This window comes from Bombus huntii, chromosome 12 (assembly GCF_024542735.1).
Source record: "Bombus huntii isolate Logan2020A chromosome 12, iyBomHunt1.1, whole genome shotgun sequence".
Classification (NCBI taxonomy): Eukaryota; Metazoa; Arthropoda; class Insecta; order Hymenoptera; family Apidae; genus Bombus; species Bombus huntii.
In genome coordinates, this window is record NC_066249.1 from 898,170 (window position 1) to 920,403 (window position 22,234).

A 22,234-nucleotide genomic window follows, 5' to 3' on the forward strand; every position below is an offset into this window, starting at 1 on the left:
GCGATTTAATTTCACACGTACGATACAATCGAGGCCAGAAAAAGTTGGCCAAAAGTGGATCATCTGTCTGTAATAAGCAATGCTGTTGTCATAATGACCAAGCTACTCTAGTAATATCAAAGTCGAAGGTACTAAGATTAAATACGATTTAATCCCAATTTTAAATTCGACCACGGATATTGAAAAGGATCCAAGGTGCATTATTTATCGATACGACTGATCTAATACTGAATTCTTTCGTCAGAATCGCTTTCATAAGAATCGTGGCGATTACCACGTTAACTCTTTCTCTCCCTCCCCTGCCCCCGTGAAATGTCGTATCGATTACCAGCAACGCGCGTGTATATACGCGTTCGTCGAGAAAGTGAGCGTCGATTTGCGAAAGGCGTATGTGCACGCTCAAGAAAGCATAAGCGTGTCATTATGCAACCAGAGTCCAAGTGCTTGGGTAATTTAGCGTGCGTACACACCGACCTGCGTTTCGTTCAACCTGCCTCATGCTCGTTTCACCGAGCCAACCTTGCGTTACCAATAAACGCTATATATTCGCGCCAAAAACCTCGGCCAACGAAATCGCAAGTAAATTTATTCTACGAGCTTTCAAAATTATCTCTCCTTAGTCTTCCATGGCTTGCAGTCACGGAGAGCGTATTATTATTATTCGTGAAAAGCGATTTAATCGTATTATCGACTCATCCCCGAAGACTCGTTTGTTGTCATATTGGGCGTTTCTTCGATTTTTTATTTTTATTTTTTTTTTCTTTTTTGTAATAGAACTCCTTTTAAGTGGGTGAGAATTTTATGTCGTGGAAGTATAAGTTTGAGGAGAAGATCACTATAGGTAGTAACAGCTTTGGTATTTTTTAAGTTTCGTGTCCTTTCTTTCAACTTTGCAAATTATTATATCTCAGGGATCGTTGAAAATGAATAATAAAACACATTTGACTGTTACACTATCGTAGTGAACCTTCTCAGGTTAAATAGACTTTTATCGAAATGTAGATAGACGAATACATTTATCGCAAGAATGTAAACAAATTCGAGGGAAATTATCATAACACAGAAGGCTTCTGTTACCTTTTTCCTGTCCATATTTCTCTTCCCTCAATGTTGAAAACTATGCGTACAATATTTTACCAAGTGTTAATAAAAGTTCTTTGAATATTTATCTTCTAAACATCTGTTCGCCACTCGATCAAGTTCTCTAACAGTATTTCTAGATTCGGTAAATTCTTATATCAAATAAAATATGCAAGTTCGAAGATTACGATGATAGTGGCGTTACATAGTTAGATAATCTAAAATCATCGATCACACGAACAACGAAGAACGTGGAAATGACAACAGCGAACGATTAAACATTAGGAAGTGTTTCACGCGCAATAAATTTCTTGTCTAAATAAATATATAGACAATATTTCACGCGGTATAAAGATAAGAAAAGAACATACGCGAGCTGTAACGGTTTGATAATTGAAGATGAACGAGAATTTCCTGATATTTGCTGGTAAACTATGTGACGATGAATCATGCTTGCTAACTCGTTGAGGCACGTGAATTTCATCAAATGTGTTGGCCAATAATTCTTCTGCGCTTTGATCTATGAACCGTGTTCATAGTTAAGTAAAAATATCTTATTGTAGACGTTTGAAGAATTAGGAGGAGATTCTTGTGCAACAAAAATAAGAGCAACGGATTTCTATGAATTTTGTTTAGGCTAACTACTGGTTATGTGGGACCAGATCCTTTTCAGATGTATTCACGATCTTGAAGTACAAATGTAATTTTAATTTCAACTCTGCTCGTCATTTATTAACTTTTTAAACTGGCGATAACTAAGAAACCGATAAATCAATTTTTGACAGAAAAGCTTGTTCACTTTGTTCGAAATTTCTCCAAGAATCGAAGATGACATTTTTATTTGATTATTTACTTATAATATGCATTTAAACAGTATAAACTCAATTTATCCCCTGGAAAAGTTCAATTTTTCTTCTAAATACACTAGAACTTTCTAATCTTTTATTTATTTCTTTTTTTTTTTTTTTTTTTTTTTTTTTTTTTTTTTTTCTTTTTTTTTTCAAAAATAGGTTCGATATCAGCGTAAATTATAAGAAAATTTCTTAACTTCTGCATTTTGATGATCGTGACAAATGCTACACTGCACGCCAACAATGGTTACATTGTCAAAAACGGTCACAAGACCTGTACGTTATACGATAAATAACAAGAAAAACAGAAATAAAAAAATTAGATTCGTACATCAAGACTCTCTATTTTCATCCCAAAAAAGTCTAATCTCACACGATCGGTAGTTGCTTTAAAAAAGATTTGTAAAAGTCACTTGGTTTTATTGTCGTCTCTAGAATCTCATCTTAAATTTATGATCAGAAATTCAAGTAGCAGGTTAACTCGTCTCCCTTCATTTTTAAGGCGAAATGTACGAAACGAGTTTATTCGTAATCGAACGTGTTTTTGATCTACTCTTGGAAATTTAGGCCAATTTATCTCTGATAACTTCTTCGCATGACAAAACATTCTAATGTTTCGAAGGACTGCTTATCTTTTAGAGATTTCATGAAAAAGTATGTTTGACAACGTCTGCTCGAATGATTGAGAAATACAACCTTAATTTCTGCATAAAGATCTAATTTTTATCAAAATGATTACAGAAGGCACAATCTTTACATAAAGAAACTAAATGAAACAATAGTTAAAATTAGATGTTCCTGAATAAAAGATGCGATTTTCACGAACACAGTTTTACACAATTAATCTTCGAGCAAAGAGAATAGATATAAGATAATGCTTAAAATTTGGAGTATGTGATTTATGCGAATTCAGAGCAGTGTGTAAATAACGCGTATGGAATGGATCGAGCGATCAGAACTTCGCGCATGAATCAAATGCATCGTGACAGATTCGATCGATAACAGATATTTATGCATTCTCGAGCAGAGGTTACGTTGCTTTTCCTTGACTTTCTTCAATCGTTTCCATTCGTCTTGCATAGAGGAACGAATTACTCACAGTGTAGGGGATGATGTTGAAGTTTAACCTTGTCGACGAGCCATCCTCGCTTTCGCTGTCTGTATCTGAAAAAGACAGATTGAGAATCGTGAGTATCATTTCAAATTAAGCTCCGCTGTCACGTTAATCAGGCTTCAATAAAAATCATTCGATCGTAAATTACAATTCAGAGGGAAAATTTTATTACGCTAGACTCGAAGCTAAAATACAAATTGCTTGGAATTAATTAATCATTTGAGAAGACATAGTGCTCGTTCAGGAAAAAGCCCATAATATTTAACAACTTTGTATCACGAGTCACTCAAAAGTCGAATCTCTCTTTTTTACTAATTTTCTAATTCCGCCTAATTCTCAGTTCACGATTAATTTCTGATCTTTTTGAAGGTATACGTCGATGTAAAGATGAGAAAATACAGAATATAAGAGAAGAGAACACAATCAATGTCCAACTAGAACAGAGAACAAATCAGAGAAATTAATCACAATTTTTCCCCCATTTAATTGCAAGCAATTCTTACTATGTCATTGCAGAGACGTTTGTGATAATTCTAAAGTTTCTCAACAGATACTAATGAATTCCTAAAATACGCAAGATAATGAATGTTGAAAATAAAGAAGCGAATTGAAACAATTATTCATTTGCTCATGGAAGAATAATATACGGTGTAACAAATAAACGTATAAAAATTCGCGGTCTAGCGGCAAACCTAAGATGCACGAAATCGACCGTATTATGGCATTATGGCAATATGGCATGCCTGTGCGAGCATTCTATACATGCGTTGAAATCACCGACAGCGTCAAACTTCCAGTCACGCATCCAACGTGTCGGAAACTCGAGGAAACGTTCTAGCTACGTAAACGCGGCTGAGGACGAGCGATTCAAGGAACAATACCGACTTAATTTTCAAATTCGCCGTATGGCAGAGCTTTATGACGGCAAACAGGCGACACGGGCGCGCGATGATAAGCGAACGGCCATTATATTCGGGAAATAATCAGGTAAATACGTTTGATCGTTGTTAATTTAGATTGTTACAGCGCAGACACGTACCTAGGAATCAAGGGATGTCAGGTTTTATCCGAGAAAATCAATGAAGCGCGTCCCCATCGTAACAATCGCGATAAAGTGGCAATTTATAGGAATGTCATAGCGCATTCATATCGATTTCAATCAGCTGCGTGTGGCAATTTTTGTTTGAAGAAGGAAATCGAAAAGATAACCGCGTATCGCGAGGAAAATGATCACTGTCCGTGTAAATGCCCGACTATGCACACAAAGACATTTTCCATCTCGCTGCTCTCACTTCTTCGCTTCGTTTCTGAATTAAACGGAGATCGATAGAAATATTCAGCCGTCATTTAACATTAGAACTATCACACCAGTCAAATTGACTAATTTTACAATTTTATTTTCAAATTTTTACTTCATGTTATACTTTTTTCCGCAATGATGTAATGATTTTCGTAACGATAACTAAAAGAATAATATAATGAATTTTATTTTGCTTTTTATGTATTCAAACTCGAAATAATTTTGTATCAAGGCTACTTGTACCAATACCAGTCAAAATGACTGGTACTTGTCGAAGTGTAAAAGGGTTCTGCAATCTGTTTATCGAACCCCAATTAACCAGTTCCTTTGTTTTGTACAATTTGCCACGCGTTTTTAAAATTTTTACTGCGTATCATTCAATAGGACGATATCAGTTATTTGGAAAATTCCGGATCGATCGCTAGATCGTTAGATGCTAACACTAGAAATACCACAGCAGTCAAAATGACTGGTTCTACAATTTTATAAATGTGTCAATCCTCGTTTAGGGATCATGGCCCCAGATGGATTAATAATACCAAAAATATACTACATAACATGGAATTGTTTCTGTAAAAAAAAGTATTCTATTATTACGTATTTTTTTTTTTTTTTTTTTTTTTTTAAAAGACCAGTCATTTTGACTGGTTTTTGATAAAAATAGCTTCGTATTAATTATTGGTAGTTCTAGTATTAAATTTCTGGTATTTCAATATTCGGATAACTTTACGTTCAAGTTTAAAAATTCAATGTATCGTTTGGAAACACGGTAAATAGATAACTTAGTGGTTGTCCGGCGATATTTACGAAATAATCAATCAACGATCGTAAGAAAATTTTAAATAGTTTGCGTCTTCGCAGCGAAACGTTTTGGGATAAAAAAGAAAACGATTACGTGTGTATGAATCTATTAAAATATTTAGTAGCCTTCGTTGCTTTATTTGTCTCTTCGCTAGTGGAAACGACAAGGAAACAAAAATTCTCACGTTACCGATACAGACACGAAGAATTGTTACATGATAGAAGAAGAATTGATCGAACATGATACTTTGGTATTATTGCAGGCATTATTATGAGGGTTAGCTTCTCTTCATGAGAAACGGTGCACCTTTTGGTAAAAGGTCACTGAAACGCAATCCCGCAGCCAGCCACTTGAGCGATTATACTTTATTAAAGAAATATTTGAAAAGACATTGGTCGTGACGGCGCGTGCTTCAATGACTCGTTATAATTTGTCCTTTTATTTAGAACCGTGGAAATCCATTCATTATTTTGCTTTGGAACCTGGTCGGTCGACTTTCTACAGCCACGGAGTACGTGCGTTAACTCGTCGTGTATTATTAACATGCTGATTTCATCTTTGTTCGAGTTATTAACACGCTGCTTACTAATTTTCTTTGACTCAGCAAGAATTTAACTCGACCGTTCGATTCCGAGGAATTTATTTTCTGCAAATTGGAAACTACAAAGGAGTAACAACGTAATGAGTAACATTTCTTTAGTGAAACAATTTCGAAATTCGGTACGTTGCCGATCGATATCGTGTTAATAAAATTGCCTCTTTATTTAGTTTCACAGCTGAATATGTTTTTTTCACGTATATTATATACAGGGTGGTTGGTAACTGGTGGTACAAGCGGAAAGGGGTGATTCTACGCGAAAAAAGAAGTCGAAAATATAGAATAAAAATTTGTTTTTTAATTTTTCCATCGAGACAACGATCTACAGTGAGATCCGTTATAACGAGACGCGATAAAGTGTATGCGTACCGAGCGAAAATTCCAAGTCGATTTTCTCGGAAACAAAGCCTCAAACGAAAAATTTGTCCCCCTTTCCGCTTTTACCACCAGTTACCAACCACTCTGTATATCTAAGAATAAGAGAGAATTTTATTATACTTGATACGATTTTCGAAATATTATTGTCGATGGGATAAAACGATAGTGATCTGGCGGCAATTCCTCGTGGATACGAAGAATATAAAACTTACGACCTCTTTATACGCGATTCTCGCCAGAAATGCAAATGACGGAAGTTACCTGGCGGGAATGCAGGTTTAAACGCAACTTGCAATTAAATTAATCACTAAGCGCGACGTCTCCGTTACACGCCGCTAATAAAAAAGATAAATGGCCGCTTACACGAGCGTAATAAAAATAACGGGAATTATCTTAGTATTTTTTGTTCGGAGTTCGAAAGATGAGCCGCCTCCGTGTTCCTTTTCCCCTCGGTGGTCTACGTTTCTTTCCATTCAAACGGCATTTAAACCTCTACAGAGGCCAAGTTATTATAATAAAAGAGAGAAGAAAATTATTTTGTATCCTCTAGAAAAAAGGATTTCTGGTCGTTGTATCCTCCACTTAAACCGCAATTAGACTATTTTTCTTTTTTTTTTTTAATTTTATTTAATGAAATTGAATTTTGATTTATTGAAACTTAAAGAAAATAAGATATCTACGATATTGTAACAAATTACCGTGCCTGTACCATAACGAGTTAATTTGTTGTCGTTAAAACGAAATATAGCCAAAATTAAGTATACTCGTTTTTCGACATTTCCAAACGGATTAATGGTCGATATCGAAGTAAATGCACGATCTGCCAGGATGACACTTTCATAATCGATTACTTTATTCGAGCGTTAAACTGCCCGAGTTATGGCCGTGCTGCTTCTCCAACGACGTTTAAACATTTCAAAGACGTTTGTTCACGTAATCGATTTCTATCGTTGTCTACAACGTCATTCGAATCTATTTTACCGTAAAAGATACGATCGTTTAGCCATGAAAATCGACCGAAATAGACTTGATACAAGGGCAATACCTGTGCTTTCAAAGGAACTGTGTTCAAAACTCTTGTAGGTGGATGTCGGGGAATCGCCATTCGCGGAGAAGTACACGACATAGTCGCGAAATTCCTTCTCGTATATGTAAATCTTGCTTGAATCGTAGTCCAAGAACTCGAACGACGAGTTCGACGTGCTCGAACAGTCACTTTCCATTATTCCCTCCGATCATAAATCAGCTGACATCCAATTGAAAACTACCATAGTCTGTTCGCTATACTACTATTCCATATTGTGGACACATTCTGTTCATAATTATATATTCGGACGAATTGGAGAATAGGGCAGAGATGGAATAAACGGGACAGTTCTGTTTCGAACTAGATATAACAAAAACCGAAAGATCATTCTGCTTCTAACATCGATGATATCGATGATAATCAGAAGGTTGGCTGTAAGGTGTAACTGCACGTGATACGAACAAATTTCCCTGTCTTATCTTCTGCTTTTTAAAACAAGTGAATTTTGTCCCTTTTTACATCAAAATAATTACGACAAAATTTACATGAAACTTGCGTACGTAATTAAAAAGCAAAAATAATTATCACATTAAAGAACAAAAAATAATCGATCGACGGTAAAATATAATTCTTAAACCAGACAAAATTAATGAAAAAATTGATATTAATTCATAGTAAAACTGAAAAATCTACAGAGAAGCTTATAATAGTAAACAATCATGATTAACATAAATAATAAATTAATAAACATTTGTTGTGTTCCTTTGTCACAAATATGGCATCTCGTATTACGTATCATTCTTGAATAAACTTGAAAAGCTTGTTCTGATGTAGCGTTAAAGAAGCCAGTCGCTAATAATACTCCGCAAAAAGTTTGGACAAGCTACCAAAAATTTTATTTTTAATATAGAAAAAACGTTACAAAATAAAGAAACCATCGATGCGAGCAGATCTTTCGTCTTTACGTTTATAATGATGTAATACTTGTAATGTCCCTATCAAACCACCCCTCTCCTATAGTCAATCAACTTATGAATTACATAATAATACTTAACAGTAATAATTACTTTACTAGTAATCATATTCCGATTCTTAACTCATTTGCATCCAAGCACTGCGACTGTCTTCTATCACCAAGCGCGGATTATTACGCGCGCTGCGACTGCTTTTTATTTCAGTCGCTAAGTATTCTTCAGATGTGAGAGATCACGTTTGACCCGTTTGTCAGCATCTCGCTTATATCAGTTTATTATTTTCTAAACAAGTCTTACTTTTGTTGTGGAAATCCTTTTAACTGCCGCTATGAGTAAGTACTGTCGATCTTAATTAAATTTAACAAATTCAAATTTAAAAAATATTCTAATTTTATAATGTAAACTAAAATTTAGTTGCCCCAATGGATTTTGACGATTTTAATGATTCGGATCAAAGTATACAAATAGGACATACTCGAAAACGTATCTGTAGGATCTCATCAAGTGAAGACAGCTAAGTTGGTCACTGCAGCAGTTTTAAATTCTAAATAATTTTTACTTTTTTCCTCTGTTATAAAGAATGTAAGATGCGATGTTTGCGAAGCAACATTGCCTACTAATCGTTTTGAACAGTAAATTTTCGATAAACTCCGTGAAGAATTAGGATGTCGTTTACTGCATCCACGACCGATCGCGTCGGGACCAGTCGTCAGTTGAACGCCACTGATGCCTTCAACAGTCGTCTTAAGTAGGGCCATGATGCAAATGGGTTAATACTCGAATATTGTTAAATAGTATCGTTGGGTTATAGATAGTCGACAATTTATTATACCACTTCATGTTAGATTACTAAAATTTGCTTAATTTTATCTCGTATTCGAAATTCTTTGCGATAGCAATTGCTAACAAATATTAGATCAAATAAAAAATTCCCAAATTAAGTAATCTAGTCCAAAATTGTTATGATGTCCAATGACCCAATGAATTAAATTTCTACGTTTCGATGTTGCCGAGGGTTACGGAGTTAAACTGCACGTCATCAATAAAATACACAAAAAGCAATCATTTTGATACGATTTCGAAGGTTTGGAGGAATTGCAACGTTTAATACTGAGAAATACAGGTCTCTCGACTTCGAACTTTTAACGACGTCGACGTTAATTTTAACGGATCCTGGTCGTAAATCGTGTACAGTAAGAACATTAAAAATTTAGGTTTACAACGTGTGCTGTATTAGCATACAGCGTGCATGAAAGAGCGAAAGACAAATGAGAGGAACACGTACAGCACCTGCGAAGGCAATTACACTGTGACTTGATCGATGGCACTTCGTTAACCTATATAAGAAATGGCGCCAGGACTTTAGAAGAACAGTCGACCAACGATTTTACGTTGTGCATTTAAAAGAAACTTTGTACGATTCTTGCAACCAGTCGAATTGGCAGATATAAATACAACATTCGTTGTGGAATATTATAATTGTGATGAATGTGGCGAATTCTGAAAATTTTACGACTTTGTTTAGACATCTTATAAAATTAATTTGCCCCTTAGAGTCATTTTACTTACACGATTGAGGTAATATTGTTAGCAAAATCTTATATGTTGTTACAAGTCACCAACCAGTACTAATAAACTCTCTTGCATAACACAGTAATAAGTTTGACGATAAAACGAGTAATTTTACGTCAATTTTATAAATTACTAGCGATTTAATTATCCTAGTCGATGTAAAATAGTAAGATTGTCCAACAGCAAATCTGCTACAGTTTATAATTTATTTACTCACTTATTTATTTATTTTCTAGAGTCTCGTGTATCATGAAATTTTCTTGCCAGTATGAGACACGTAATTTTCTCATAGCGAGAACATTCTATAAATTTTCAAATTTTCCTATTACAATACTTAATAAATAAACTTTCCTGTTAAATAACTTTCTAATTTTATTATAATTTTTTCGCACGAAACAAGGAAACTACGAAAGCAATATTTACAAAACTCTTAAATCTCAGAACTCATCATCTTTACACGACCCTCCGATAATAAAATTTGTTAGTCGTTTCGTAGCGATACTTTAAAAGATCTCTCGAGTAAAGGGCAATTAGAAAATTCCAGAGTATCGGAAGTGTACTTTCGCGAGTTATGTCTCGCAACGAATGCGTACATCCAAGGCTAAGAAAGTCAGATTCGAGCGAGTTGAACGAACAATTACTTTCAAGCGGGAAAGTGTACAGTTGTCTCTGCAATAAAGGGACTTGTTCGAAATGCTGACGGAGAACAAAGAAAACCGGATTCGGAAACATTCTTTCGTCAAATGGCCTTGCTCTTTCCTTGCACAAGTTGGTAATAGTCTATTGCTGAAGTCGAAGTTATTCGGCTATTCAAGCAGTGCATGCCGTAATTGGTCTTCAAATCGTTAGGCAAATTCAAGTGCAACACTAAGAAAATGGGGGAAAAATCCTTTCAAGTATCGCTCTTAGGTACAAAGTGAAAACTCGATCTTGTCAGAAACTTTCGCAAAGCAACGTATATTGGTAGTTACGATAGTTTAGATAATTCAGGTTCTGCTAACAAGGGAGGATCCGAAAAATTATGAAATTCAACAAATTATGAAACTTTGAGCACAGTCGCTTCCATTAACATTCGAACAGTCTTCAGAGCAGAATTACTTCTTCGAAATTGCACCAAACGGCCTCGCTTTTTTGAGACGTCGCAAGGATTAGTTTACTAGATGGCGCGTAAAATAGATCTCGAGGAAATTGCGATTGGTCAGAATTGCGAAAAAGATAGCAAGAGTCACTTTTTACTACTTTTTTATCCGAGCCTGTAACGAGAATTTAAATGCTACGTTCTGTAGATCTACGTCAGTTGCATGTACGTTGAAAATTTCATCGAAATCGATTAACGTTGCTGCGAGCTACACACGGTTAAAACCGATGAAAAATCGCAGTTTTTCGCGACTTTTCACCTGTAATAAATTGTAACAAACCTTGCTCTGCATCGATCGATTTCGATGAAACTTTCAGCGTGTACGTGGACCAACACGAATCCACAAGACGTGGTGTTTAAATTCTCATTACGGGCTCAGGTAAAACAGTCAGGTAAAAAGTGATTGTTCCTATCTTTTTCGCAATTCTGACCGTAATGCGGTTTTTTCGAAACTTCCTCTTACAGTTCATCCAGAAATGAATTCTTTTAACTTTTCAAAACAAAAGCTTCACGTTTAACACTTTGACTGCCACGTTGGTCATATACAGGGTGGTTGGTAACTGATGGTACAAGCGGAAAGGGGATGATCCTACGCGAAAAGAGAAGTCGAAAATATAGAATAAAAATTTTTCGTCTGAGGCTTTGTTTTCGAGAAAATCGACTTTGAATTTCCGCTCGGTACGCGTGCAATTTATCACGTCTCGTTATAACGAATCTCACTGTAGATCGTTGTCTCGATGGAAAAATTTAAAAAAATATTTTTATTCTATATTTTCGACTTCTTTTTTCGCGTAGAATCACCCCCTTTCCGCTTGTACCACCAGTTACCAACCACCCTGTATATATGACCGGCCACGGTTTCTCCTGTGACGCCACGATGGTCATTGGTGACCGGAGCGCTTGAACTTCTTACAATTGTAAAAATTGAATGAAAATTGACAGTTAGGGCATTTTGAATATAACCGATAAATAGAAGATACTTTGAAATAAAAAGTGTCCTATTGGACAATTAAACATTTTTATTAGAACACCAATAAAAAAAAAAAATGAGAACAAATCTTGCATGTAACGGTGCACTGTATTTGCATCCATATCTTTGAGGGCTAATCTACGAATATTATTATAAACACACCTTAGAAAATAATCGTAAATGCTGCTTTATAATCATATAATTGAAGTTAGAAGTGTGCACATACCTTACAGTTATATATAGAATGAGCAAATACTGTTTACTGATATCTTCTACACGTTTCAACAATATATTCTGCACATTTTGCTTACGACGAAATAACGAATGCGAATGATTTGTTGAAATAAACGAAGCCTTGTTATAATATGTCGCTATCAACTGTTACCAAAGCGCTATGGTGGTCACCCGTGACCATCAGTAAGATAAACGGTAGCAAACTACCGAAGCGTCCTGTTTTGCGACCAAGTTTTCAGGACGGAAAAAAATAAAAAAAAAAAAATACATAAAGAAGCTCCGCTCCCCAGAGGCTTAAACCCAAAAACTGTATCATACAACGAAAAATGTAAAGCGCCGACACATAATACAGCATGGCTACGTCGTACCGCCGCGTATCGGTACCTTTGCCTAACATACCATTACAAAAATTCATGTTTATTGTGAATAATGTACCTAAAACTGTATTTTCTGGACTCAATAAACTTTAAATCTCAATAAGATAAGCGGTCCATTGGGGAAGAATGTTGTCCTACATCATCGATTTATTATTACTTTGCAATTATATGCTTTGAATAGTAAAAATACTCTCGTGGCGTCCTCAGCGGAACATGTGATTTCGGTGTGGCAGTCAAAGTGTTAAAAAGTTATTCCCCTTTCACAAATATTAATGAGAATATTAATGAAAATTATCGTACGTATTACGCAACTTCTTTTACTAATCTTTTGAATAAATTGACTGCAAAAGTTTAAAACCGACCCTTGAAAATTCGGCTGTTTCCCAATTTCACGTTATAACTCGCGAACTGTAAGAGACGGAAAGATCTATTTTCAGACAAATGTTACGCCTTTTAAGCATAGCTATCGTTGGCTAAGAATTTCCACAGTAAGCAAAGAATTGCGTAATACATACCTATACATCCTCTACGTATGCCAAAGTTTCATGATTGTTTGAATTTTCGAGTTGGGAATCTTCCCTTGTATACACATAATTTTGTTTAGTCTACGTGTTTCGTTAACGGTAGATATCCAGTTTAACAAACGCTAAACAAGGTATATACCGGTATCCCTAGAAAATCATATTTCCGTATTTACTAAATGAAATCTTATCGACGCCTGATATATACTCCATCGATTATCTTCATACTAAGAAGTGAATAGACCGATAAGATATAGATATTGATATCCGTTAGTGCTTGAATATTCTAGCAAATTTGAGAATTCGAATGATCGAAGATGAAAGAAAACGAATGTTCCGACGGGAATGCGAAACGGAATACCAGCGACAGTGACTTTCTAGCACGAACAGTGCTCGTGTTTCGTGTAGGTCAGCCTTGGGGGCTCCGGTCGACATTGACTCGTTCTTAGGATGCTTCTCGAGTCTTGGCGGGACGAATAAATAACTAGGAAACTGGGGAACAAGCTCTACGAATGCAATCACCAGGTCCAGAATTCGAACGAATCGATTGCAGCGAGCTACAGTTACGTACCTTGTATCGCTCTGGTTACCACAGATAATACTTAACATTTTCTAGCTTCTCTTACTACATCATCGATAACAATTAATATTCTTCGAGATTATAACTGAAAAATCGATAAATTTATATTTAAATTTATATTTCGAAAAAATATGAAGGCGTGGTTTTAGAATTCACATGGAAATATTTATGGATCGTTGCTTGTGAGGAAGAAATATTAAAAAATAACAATTTCAAGTATTTACTGCATTTAGTGGTCTGTAGCGTTCTTAATTGAAAAGCCGAAGCGATGAAAGTTTCAAAATCTGGAAAACGTCCAAGAATCGGAAGAAGAAACATTGAAAATTGATAAAATCGAGATACATAATGGAAGAGTGACAAGATAAAAGTTGACCAGTTGAAAGGAAAAAAAAAAAGAAAAGAAAAGAAAACGTCGAGGGTAAGAATAATCGAAGAATTTCAATAGTTTCATTTTTATTTACAAAATCTTGCTCCGTGCAATGATAATTGCACAACTGTATTATCTATTTTTGTATGTATCAATGAATATTCATCGCAACTCATAAGCCTGCTGTCTTTAATCTCTTCTTAATGAGTTCAGAAATAAGTATCTATCAACATAGCTGACTCGACTCTCTCGTGTTTCTCTTCTTTGGTTACAAAACTGCGCCGCAGAAAAAATGCACGAGAAATCAAGAAGTGACGAGAAGAAGAAGAAGGAAATGGAACATTAACCGCGGAACAATTTATCAGCATATTGATATTTCTTGCGTCACATTTGCTAATAGAAAACTGCTATTTTTCTCGGATGCTAACATGAAGATAATTTGAAGCAATAGCAATCCCTAAGAGGAATACAACAATATTCCACGAGATAACGTATAATATACCATTTGTGTTCTTTTATTAAGGTTAAGAAAATCGTTCGGGTTAGAACCGATTCGTCTTACATATTGACAAGTATTATGATTTCGATGTCTGCATAACTGTTCGCAACTTAAATATCCCTCTAGAGAAATTTTATAAATCACAGGTTTCAAATTACAATTGCTGCAAAATTCCTCTTGAGAGGAAGATGACAAGTTCGATAATAAAATAATTAAAGTTCCACGATTGCAACATTCTGAAAATCGTGCTACAATTTGTACATAAAATATCAATCGATAAATTACCGTGTAGGAAGGTCTAGATTGATCTTTGACGATTGCTTTTGAAGCATAGAAAACATATACTTTAGAAGATTCTTTTAAATCAAGATAAAGCATTCAGAGAAGAGTCGAATGAAGTAGAGCAGAACGTCGAGTTCAATTCTATACGAGATTGAAAGTAGTTTATGATGAAACTTCGCTGTTAAAAGTTCGAATCAAGAGACCTTCGCACCATTTACAATTTCTCCTGGAATTATACGATATTCGTCTAAACATCGAACTTAAACAATACTTAAAGAATTTAATATTACATTTAATATTAATTAGCATTAAATGAAAAGGATTTTAACTACAGATGATTAAAGCAGAACGTTTCCAGAAAAGAAATAATAAAGAAACGATACGGTAAGGTGTGCTACGACGAACAAGTGTTATGACTAATATCACAAACGTTGCTATAACGTGCAAAGATACTGTAAACGAACGCGAAATATCAGCCACTCCGCCTTCGTTACGATGGTAAAAAGTAAACGTTGACTGATAATGCGAATCTGCATGAACCTTTCCTTTTCTCGATTAGAAATATCTATCGCGTAGAAGATAATTAAGCAGCGTAAGAACTCGCGAATAGAAAAATAAATTAGCGTGGTCCAGGATGGACGCGTACCGGATGTTACAGCGAAGAGGAGAGATTCGTTTATGAAAAGATAACGCAGCCTGAAGAAGACTGGCAAACACAACTACCTCGTTATTTTATAATTCCCACTAAATAGATTCGTTTCGTATTATTTTTGCAGCTTACTTTTTACTAAGCTGTTTTAATTCGTATTACACTTTCATTTTCATTTCAACCACGTTCGTTCCAGCACACCTCACCGTATACGGAAAAACACATAACGCGACAGAAGAAACGAGCTATCTATCCATATACTTTGCAAAAACATACAGAAAATTGTCGAAACGCGCCACTGTAAATCTACAAACGAAAATTTCCATCGAAAATCAGATTAGTCGATGATTTTTCGCGCTTCAACCAGTTAGCTGTTTTTGACGAGTACAGTAATCATGAAAAAATGACACTATTTCGTATTACGGCGAGTATACTCGTCATGCGTGAAAAGTAGTTACAATTTGCTGCTTAAGTCGCAATTTTGTAATTGCAGTAAATTGCAGTAATCAAATTAAAGAATAAAACAGTCATTTCATTACGACTTAATTCTATCCTATAACAGCCACGTGTACTCTCTGTCCGACGAGTATACTCGTCATCGTATACATTTTGCCACACATTTTAGGTACACGCTTTTCAAAGAGACCGCGACACCTCGCCGGTTAACTGTTCTACTATCAAGTACAATGTAACGTAAATCATAGAACTGTCATCCGTACCACTCTAAAGCTATGAATGAAAATTTCTATGAAAACTTTCTCACGACTATGATAGCTCTAGCACGAAGAACGATATAATATAACGTTAAATAAATTACAAGAAAATTTCCAAAGGTACTGTCGCGAATCCGTAAACGAAGATATCCGCGAAAGATGACAAAATCAGTGATCTTTGGCTATGCCGATATTTCTAGCCTGAAGAACGATATAACATAACGTAATATAAATCGTAAGAAAATTTTCAAATGCACTAAGGCGAATCTACGAGCAAAAATTTCCCTGAAAAATAACAAGATCGGTGATCTTTTAGAAATTAAAAACAACGTGTGGCGTAACGTAGCATTAAATGAATCACTGCAAATAGTTCAAATATACCGTTGGAAACCTGTCAATCAAAATAACTTCGGCTACTCTGATAGCTTTGATCAAACACAGTAAAGTACAACCACGTAAAGAACACTAGAATCGATTAGTTAGGTTACGAGGCGAGACGAAATCGGCTAGACAAACAGTCCAGTCGTCTGTCCGCGTTTCGCGTTTTTCAAGGTAACAGGTAACTCCCGATGGCCATCGTCATCGTATTACGACAATGTTTCTTGCAACCGGCGTTACAAACACCGACGTTACTGTCACTACATTTCCCAACGTTAATCGGATTCCTTGATCTCCACACTTTACGACGCCAGTATCGGAGATCGTTTGTCGTGGTTTATCAAAAACTTCCGCCGCGAAGACACGTTGGCTGAGAGACGAGACGCGAGTGCCGCGACTACTCACGCGAGTCCCACAGTCGACTGACTATCATACAGCCATGTTGCAATCACGTCACCTTTGGCGCGATTATTTAATTGTAATATGTGTCTTTTATCAGCGCTCGTATCTTTATCTGTTTGGCACATTCATGTCGATCCTTGCTGCACCCTTCAGAACTGAATGGTATATGTAGTAAAGGCGGGACGAAAGATAAAAGGGACATTTTTGTTTTCCAGCAGGATGCGAAAAAAGCTAAAAGACCATTCTGCTTTTAATTGATAACATTGAAAAGGTTAGTCTATTAGGCTATGACTGAACGTGGTATGTATTAGTATTGAGATATGTATAATTTTGTGCGCTAGACTAGATTAACCGCGTAGTAGTGATACATGTAATGGAATATGAGTGTGTGGAAGTATGTGTGTGCGCAGCGTCTCGAAAACAAGGGAATGTAAACTGTTCAGTTAACTGTCTGGTATGGAAGAAGGTGAGACAAAGAACGTGCTGAGACGCGCGTAAATCTGTATCGACGAATATCCTTGAAATCGTTTATCAAATAAATCTGTAACTATTTTAATATAAATTCTAAATGCGAACTTAGTGTTCCTTTACCATTATTTCGGCGATTAAGATCCAAAATTACCAACAATTAGTAAACCTCTCTCTGTATTTATTACCCGTGTTATTTTTTGCCTTTTTGAAAAGCTGTATTTTGCGTTTTTCATAAGCTCACTGTATTGAATGGAACATATTGATATTTATGAACGGAACGGTGTAATAAAACAGCACGATATGAGTAGTATCTTTTTGGATACCAAACTCATAATATTATAACGAAATTTTCGTGAAATACGTAAAATAGATTAAACCGTATCCTATTAATCATTCAAGAGATGATTGATGAAATTTAAATAAAATTAATCGTTTTGAGATTAACCTTTCAAAAATAATAAAAATTAAGAATAATGATCTATTTATAGCTCCAATTGAAGAAATTAAATTTCAACAATAATAAGAATCTGGATAGTCTGAATATCGTCGAGGTATAGCTATTAATTCTAAAAAATGTTATATTTACTCCAATAAATATTATAATAAATTGAAGTTTTAATCATTTTTGATTTAGTATTACACCAGTAATTAATGGACATCAATTAATCTTGTAATAATTGCAAATACTGCTCCTATGGATAAAACATAGTGACTACTGTCCTACTACATAGTATGTATCATGTAAGATAATATCAATTGATGAGTTAGATATTACTCCTGTTAATCCACCAATTGTGAATATTAAAATAAAACCAATTGATCAAATAAATGTAATATTAAAATTTATTTTAGATCCATGATATGTTGCTAATAAAATAAGCTCGTGTATCAACATCTAATCCTACAGTAAATATATGATGAGGTCAAACAATAAACCCTAAGAATCCAATTCCTAATACAGCATAAATTTTTCTTAAATTGTCAAAAGTTTCTTCTTTTCCTCTTTCATTTATGATAATTTGAGAAATTAATCCGAATCCTGGAAGAATTAAAATATATACTTCTGGATGACCAAAAAATCAAAATAAATGTTGATAAAGAATAGGATCACCTCCTCCTAAAGGATCAAAAAAAGATGTATTAAAATTTCGATCAAAAAGAAGTATAATAGCTCCGGCTAATACTGGTAATGATAAAATCAATAAAATTACTGTAATACATACTGATTAGGAAAATAAATTACGGAAATTACGTAATCGTTAAACGATCCTTTGTCATATTTATGATTTTATCACTCACCATCGCTTGTTAGAACAAAATGCACAGTATATCGACGAGACGAATGTGCTTGTTGATTTCGGAAAAAGGAATTAAATATTGGCTGGACATTTTTGGTATAACAGAGCATTTTTTACATCGCAATAGACACGTATAAAATTTTGTAATCATGTTTAAGGCAATTTTAGAAATTCCTGGAAATTCTGTGTTAACGCCAGGCGAACGATCAAACCCATTTAAACGATTTTTAGGAAGCTGGTGTTTCACGTCCATGTCGTTTTCAATAACTCAGTGAATACTCCTATAATCCTTTAACGAGAGACGACCGACATTTTTCATTTCACTGGTGTGTGGCGGTTGCAAAAATTTCTACGAACCTATTTCGAGTGGCAACAAATAGTTCAACAAGATCCAGTGTATACACAGTGACACATATTGCTTACATTCCATGATGTTGGTTTATTTTAGCAAACGTTACTTCAGCTCTGGTCGCGCCTTCGTATAAATTTCCTCTCCTCTGTTACGATGTGTTATCTGCTGTTAATATGTATAACGTACACAGAAACTAATATTATATACAATATATAATGTAAACTAATTTACGTTGTATATTGTTATAAAAAGAAAAGAACACTTTGAAGCATCTGAAAACACATTGTACTTTTAGAGGAAATTTTTTTATCGAAGTATGTGCATTGATTTCGAAGTGGAAGGTACCAGAAATTATGCAATTCTTTTTAAGATAACAATTTCATAAAAATTGCAACGTACTGTAGAAAAAAAGAAAGTTAATCGGTAACTGAAATAATTTTTTACAAATTATCAGAACGTTACGGATTATATGTAGAGATTAAGAGAGAATTATGCCAATCTCTCTAACGTTGGCTATCAAATATCAGTTTTCGAGTAAGGAAATTGATCGCAATATCTACAGTTGACATTCCGTTTAACTTGCACTTGAATCATTTTTGCAAAACGATAGATAAACTGAGTGCGTACAGGTGTTCTAAATGTGATAAAAATCCGCGTAATTTTTAATAATTTTAGAATTTATCCACGTAGATAAGGAAATTAGTATATTTAACGAATAATGGATCACATAAATGCCTAATTAATTACCTTTCGTTCAAAATTGCTTCGTATACGAACCAATTGAATTCTGTTTATCGAACTGTTTCATTACGAACGATTACGATCCTTCCATTAATTAGTTTCTACGTTTCTTTCGTACTCGTAAACGAATATCTAATTAAACGATGACGTTCGTGAAAGAGAGAATAGAAATTCGCCATGTGAAATACCGGAAAGTTGAATATTTCTATAATACAACGGAAACACGATTAATTATCCGAAAGCAATTTCCACGATCACGAAGGATACGCAGAAGCAGCGGTGAAATGAATTTCACGTTAACATTTTAACCTAAGCTCTCCTAAGGAATTTTCGGAATTCGGTCGGCGTTTCGTACTCGAGAGCAACACACGATATTCCTTAGATGCAAAACGAAGCCAGTTTTCATCGATACGTGTCATTGGTTCTCTGATTAATCAGCTCAATAAGCGATAGAGCGATGCACATAGGGGAGAGTCGTACAGTACAGACAAAAACCTAAATAATCCTCGCTTCTACTCTTAGTTAATTGCGCTATAGACAATGCTATGAAAATTAATGAAAATAAAAAAATTGCAATTAAAATTATTGCCTCCTTTACCTGTCGCTTAATGTTTGTTGGTATTCAAAAGTTACTCGTATGCAAAGTCGACGGTTTTTAGCGTATTTTACACCTGTGAGCACGTTACTCTGACGTCATGCTGGCTTCTATCCATCATTCGTCTAATGCTAATAAGCGGAGCTGTTGGCTCTACACAAATGCACGTGGGTGGCGGCCACAACGCAGCGGGATCATGAGTCATGAGTCCATGAGTATTAGTTTAAGTTTGGCGCCGCGAAACGGCCGGTTACGTTTATTAAAAATAATAAAAATATAAACTAGTATTAGGCGAAGTAAGATTCAATTCAACGTTCAATTGCGCGGACCAATCGGATCAGCGGTTCTTAACATTTCGTTTACCAAAGGACCTCGTTCGAATGATTTTTCGTTATCGCGGACACTCGAGATTTAACTAGTTGACACTCTAAGCACAGCATAGAAAATAAACTAATAATCCACAAAATGATAATAAAACCAATCTGGATGTGCGGAATATCGCTATGGGGAACGGCAGCAATGAGCTACATAAATAAACTAGAGTCGCTACAATCGAGGATACCGAGAACAATAGTGAACGCCCCATGGTATGTCAGAAACGAGGATAGACGCAAATACTTACAAATACCAACGGTCAAATAGGCGAGTACGCAGAAAAATACAAGGAAAGAACGGTAACCATTGAAATCAGCTGACTGCTGAAGCAAGCAAAACTCACATAGAAAGAAGACTAAAAGGAAGACACTAAGACTAAAAGGACTAAGACTAAAGACTAAAAGGAAGATAGTATCCCACTGGGAGTAGCCATCCATATGTTATTTAGCAATTAAGTTAGAAAAATTTACCAAATGTCCAGCTGGACAAATTGTGAAGTATAAATTAAATAATAAAAAAAGCTCGAGATTTAACTCAAAATTTAAATCCATACTATGACGAATGTGCATAATTAAAACAGGTATTGACTGTTTTTCGCCAACTTTTTTTGAGAGAAGAGATCTGTTATAAGCAAATTGATACATACAACGAATATTTTTTACTCGGATAATGTAATGACAAGCTGCGCGTGTACGGACTTCGTGGCGCTTGGAGATCCACAGGTTAAGAAACGCTGAATCACATGATGGATAGAAGAAATATGATCGTAGTATGTCAGACTAGTCTGTAAAATGCGCTAAAAATGCTCAGTTTTACACACGCGTAACTAAATTTCTAAAGTTAACATTTGCATTTTGAGATTCGACGTGTCGAGGACTGTCGAACGACGAATACAATAACTTCGTGTCCCTCAATGGGAAGTTAAAACCAAAATGAAGGTACTGTAATTGTAAGCAACGTACTTCTAGCATCGTTCTCTTCTCTTTAATATCGCCAGAGTTCTAAGACGTCTAACGTTTACGTTGACGTCCCGCGCAACAAAAGTTATCTTTCACAGCTGATTTCTTATCCCTCAGGCAATGAAATAATTTTGTCATATCACACGTACGTTGTCTCTAGGCTATTAAGTACACAAATGCTCTGGTCTTTCTAATTTACGTTGTATATTACGCACAGAGCCTAAGACTTTTTCCACGCGATTGTCGTGCAGCACTGACTAGATTATTTAAAAATATCGTGGATGAATTATTAGTGAAAAAAGGTAAAAATCTAAAAAAAAGGTAAAAGACTAGTCATCCAAATTTTCTTTAACTTTTCTTATAGTTAAAATCCTTTCAAACGAGAAAGCAAGTCAGAAGAAGAAGATAAGTAAGACAAAAGTAGCTTACCACAGAGGAAACTAGACTTTGATGAACAAGTCATTGAGTGCATTATTCGCAAGGAATTATTCAACGAAGATTGGCAGCGATATATCAAACGTAAAGGCTTGTTTGGTTCATGTGTAGTGTACAGACTAAGAAAATGTGACAGAGCCATAAATTAGCGATAGAAAAACTAAGGGGGTCTAACGAACATCCCGCAAGCCATCTAACCAAC

At 35.2% G+C, this 22,234-nt stretch overlaps 1 protein-coding gene across 13 annotated transcripts in view; it reads right to left on the reverse strand.

The window, feature by feature from the left end:
* The window catches only part of LOC126872127 (TLD domain-containing protein 2), a 302,759-nt gene that overhangs the window by 61,026 nt on the left and 219,499 nt on the right, over positions 1–22,234 (reverse strand). For all 13 annotated transcript variants that reach the window (XM_050631724.1, XM_050631722.1, XM_050631719.1 and 10 more), the window contains one exon: positions 3,031–3,095. In XM_050631724.1, coding sequence (XP_050487681.1) covers positions 3,031–3,095 — 65 coding nt within the window. The remainder of the gene's footprint in view (positions 1–3,030; positions 3,096–22,234) is intronic.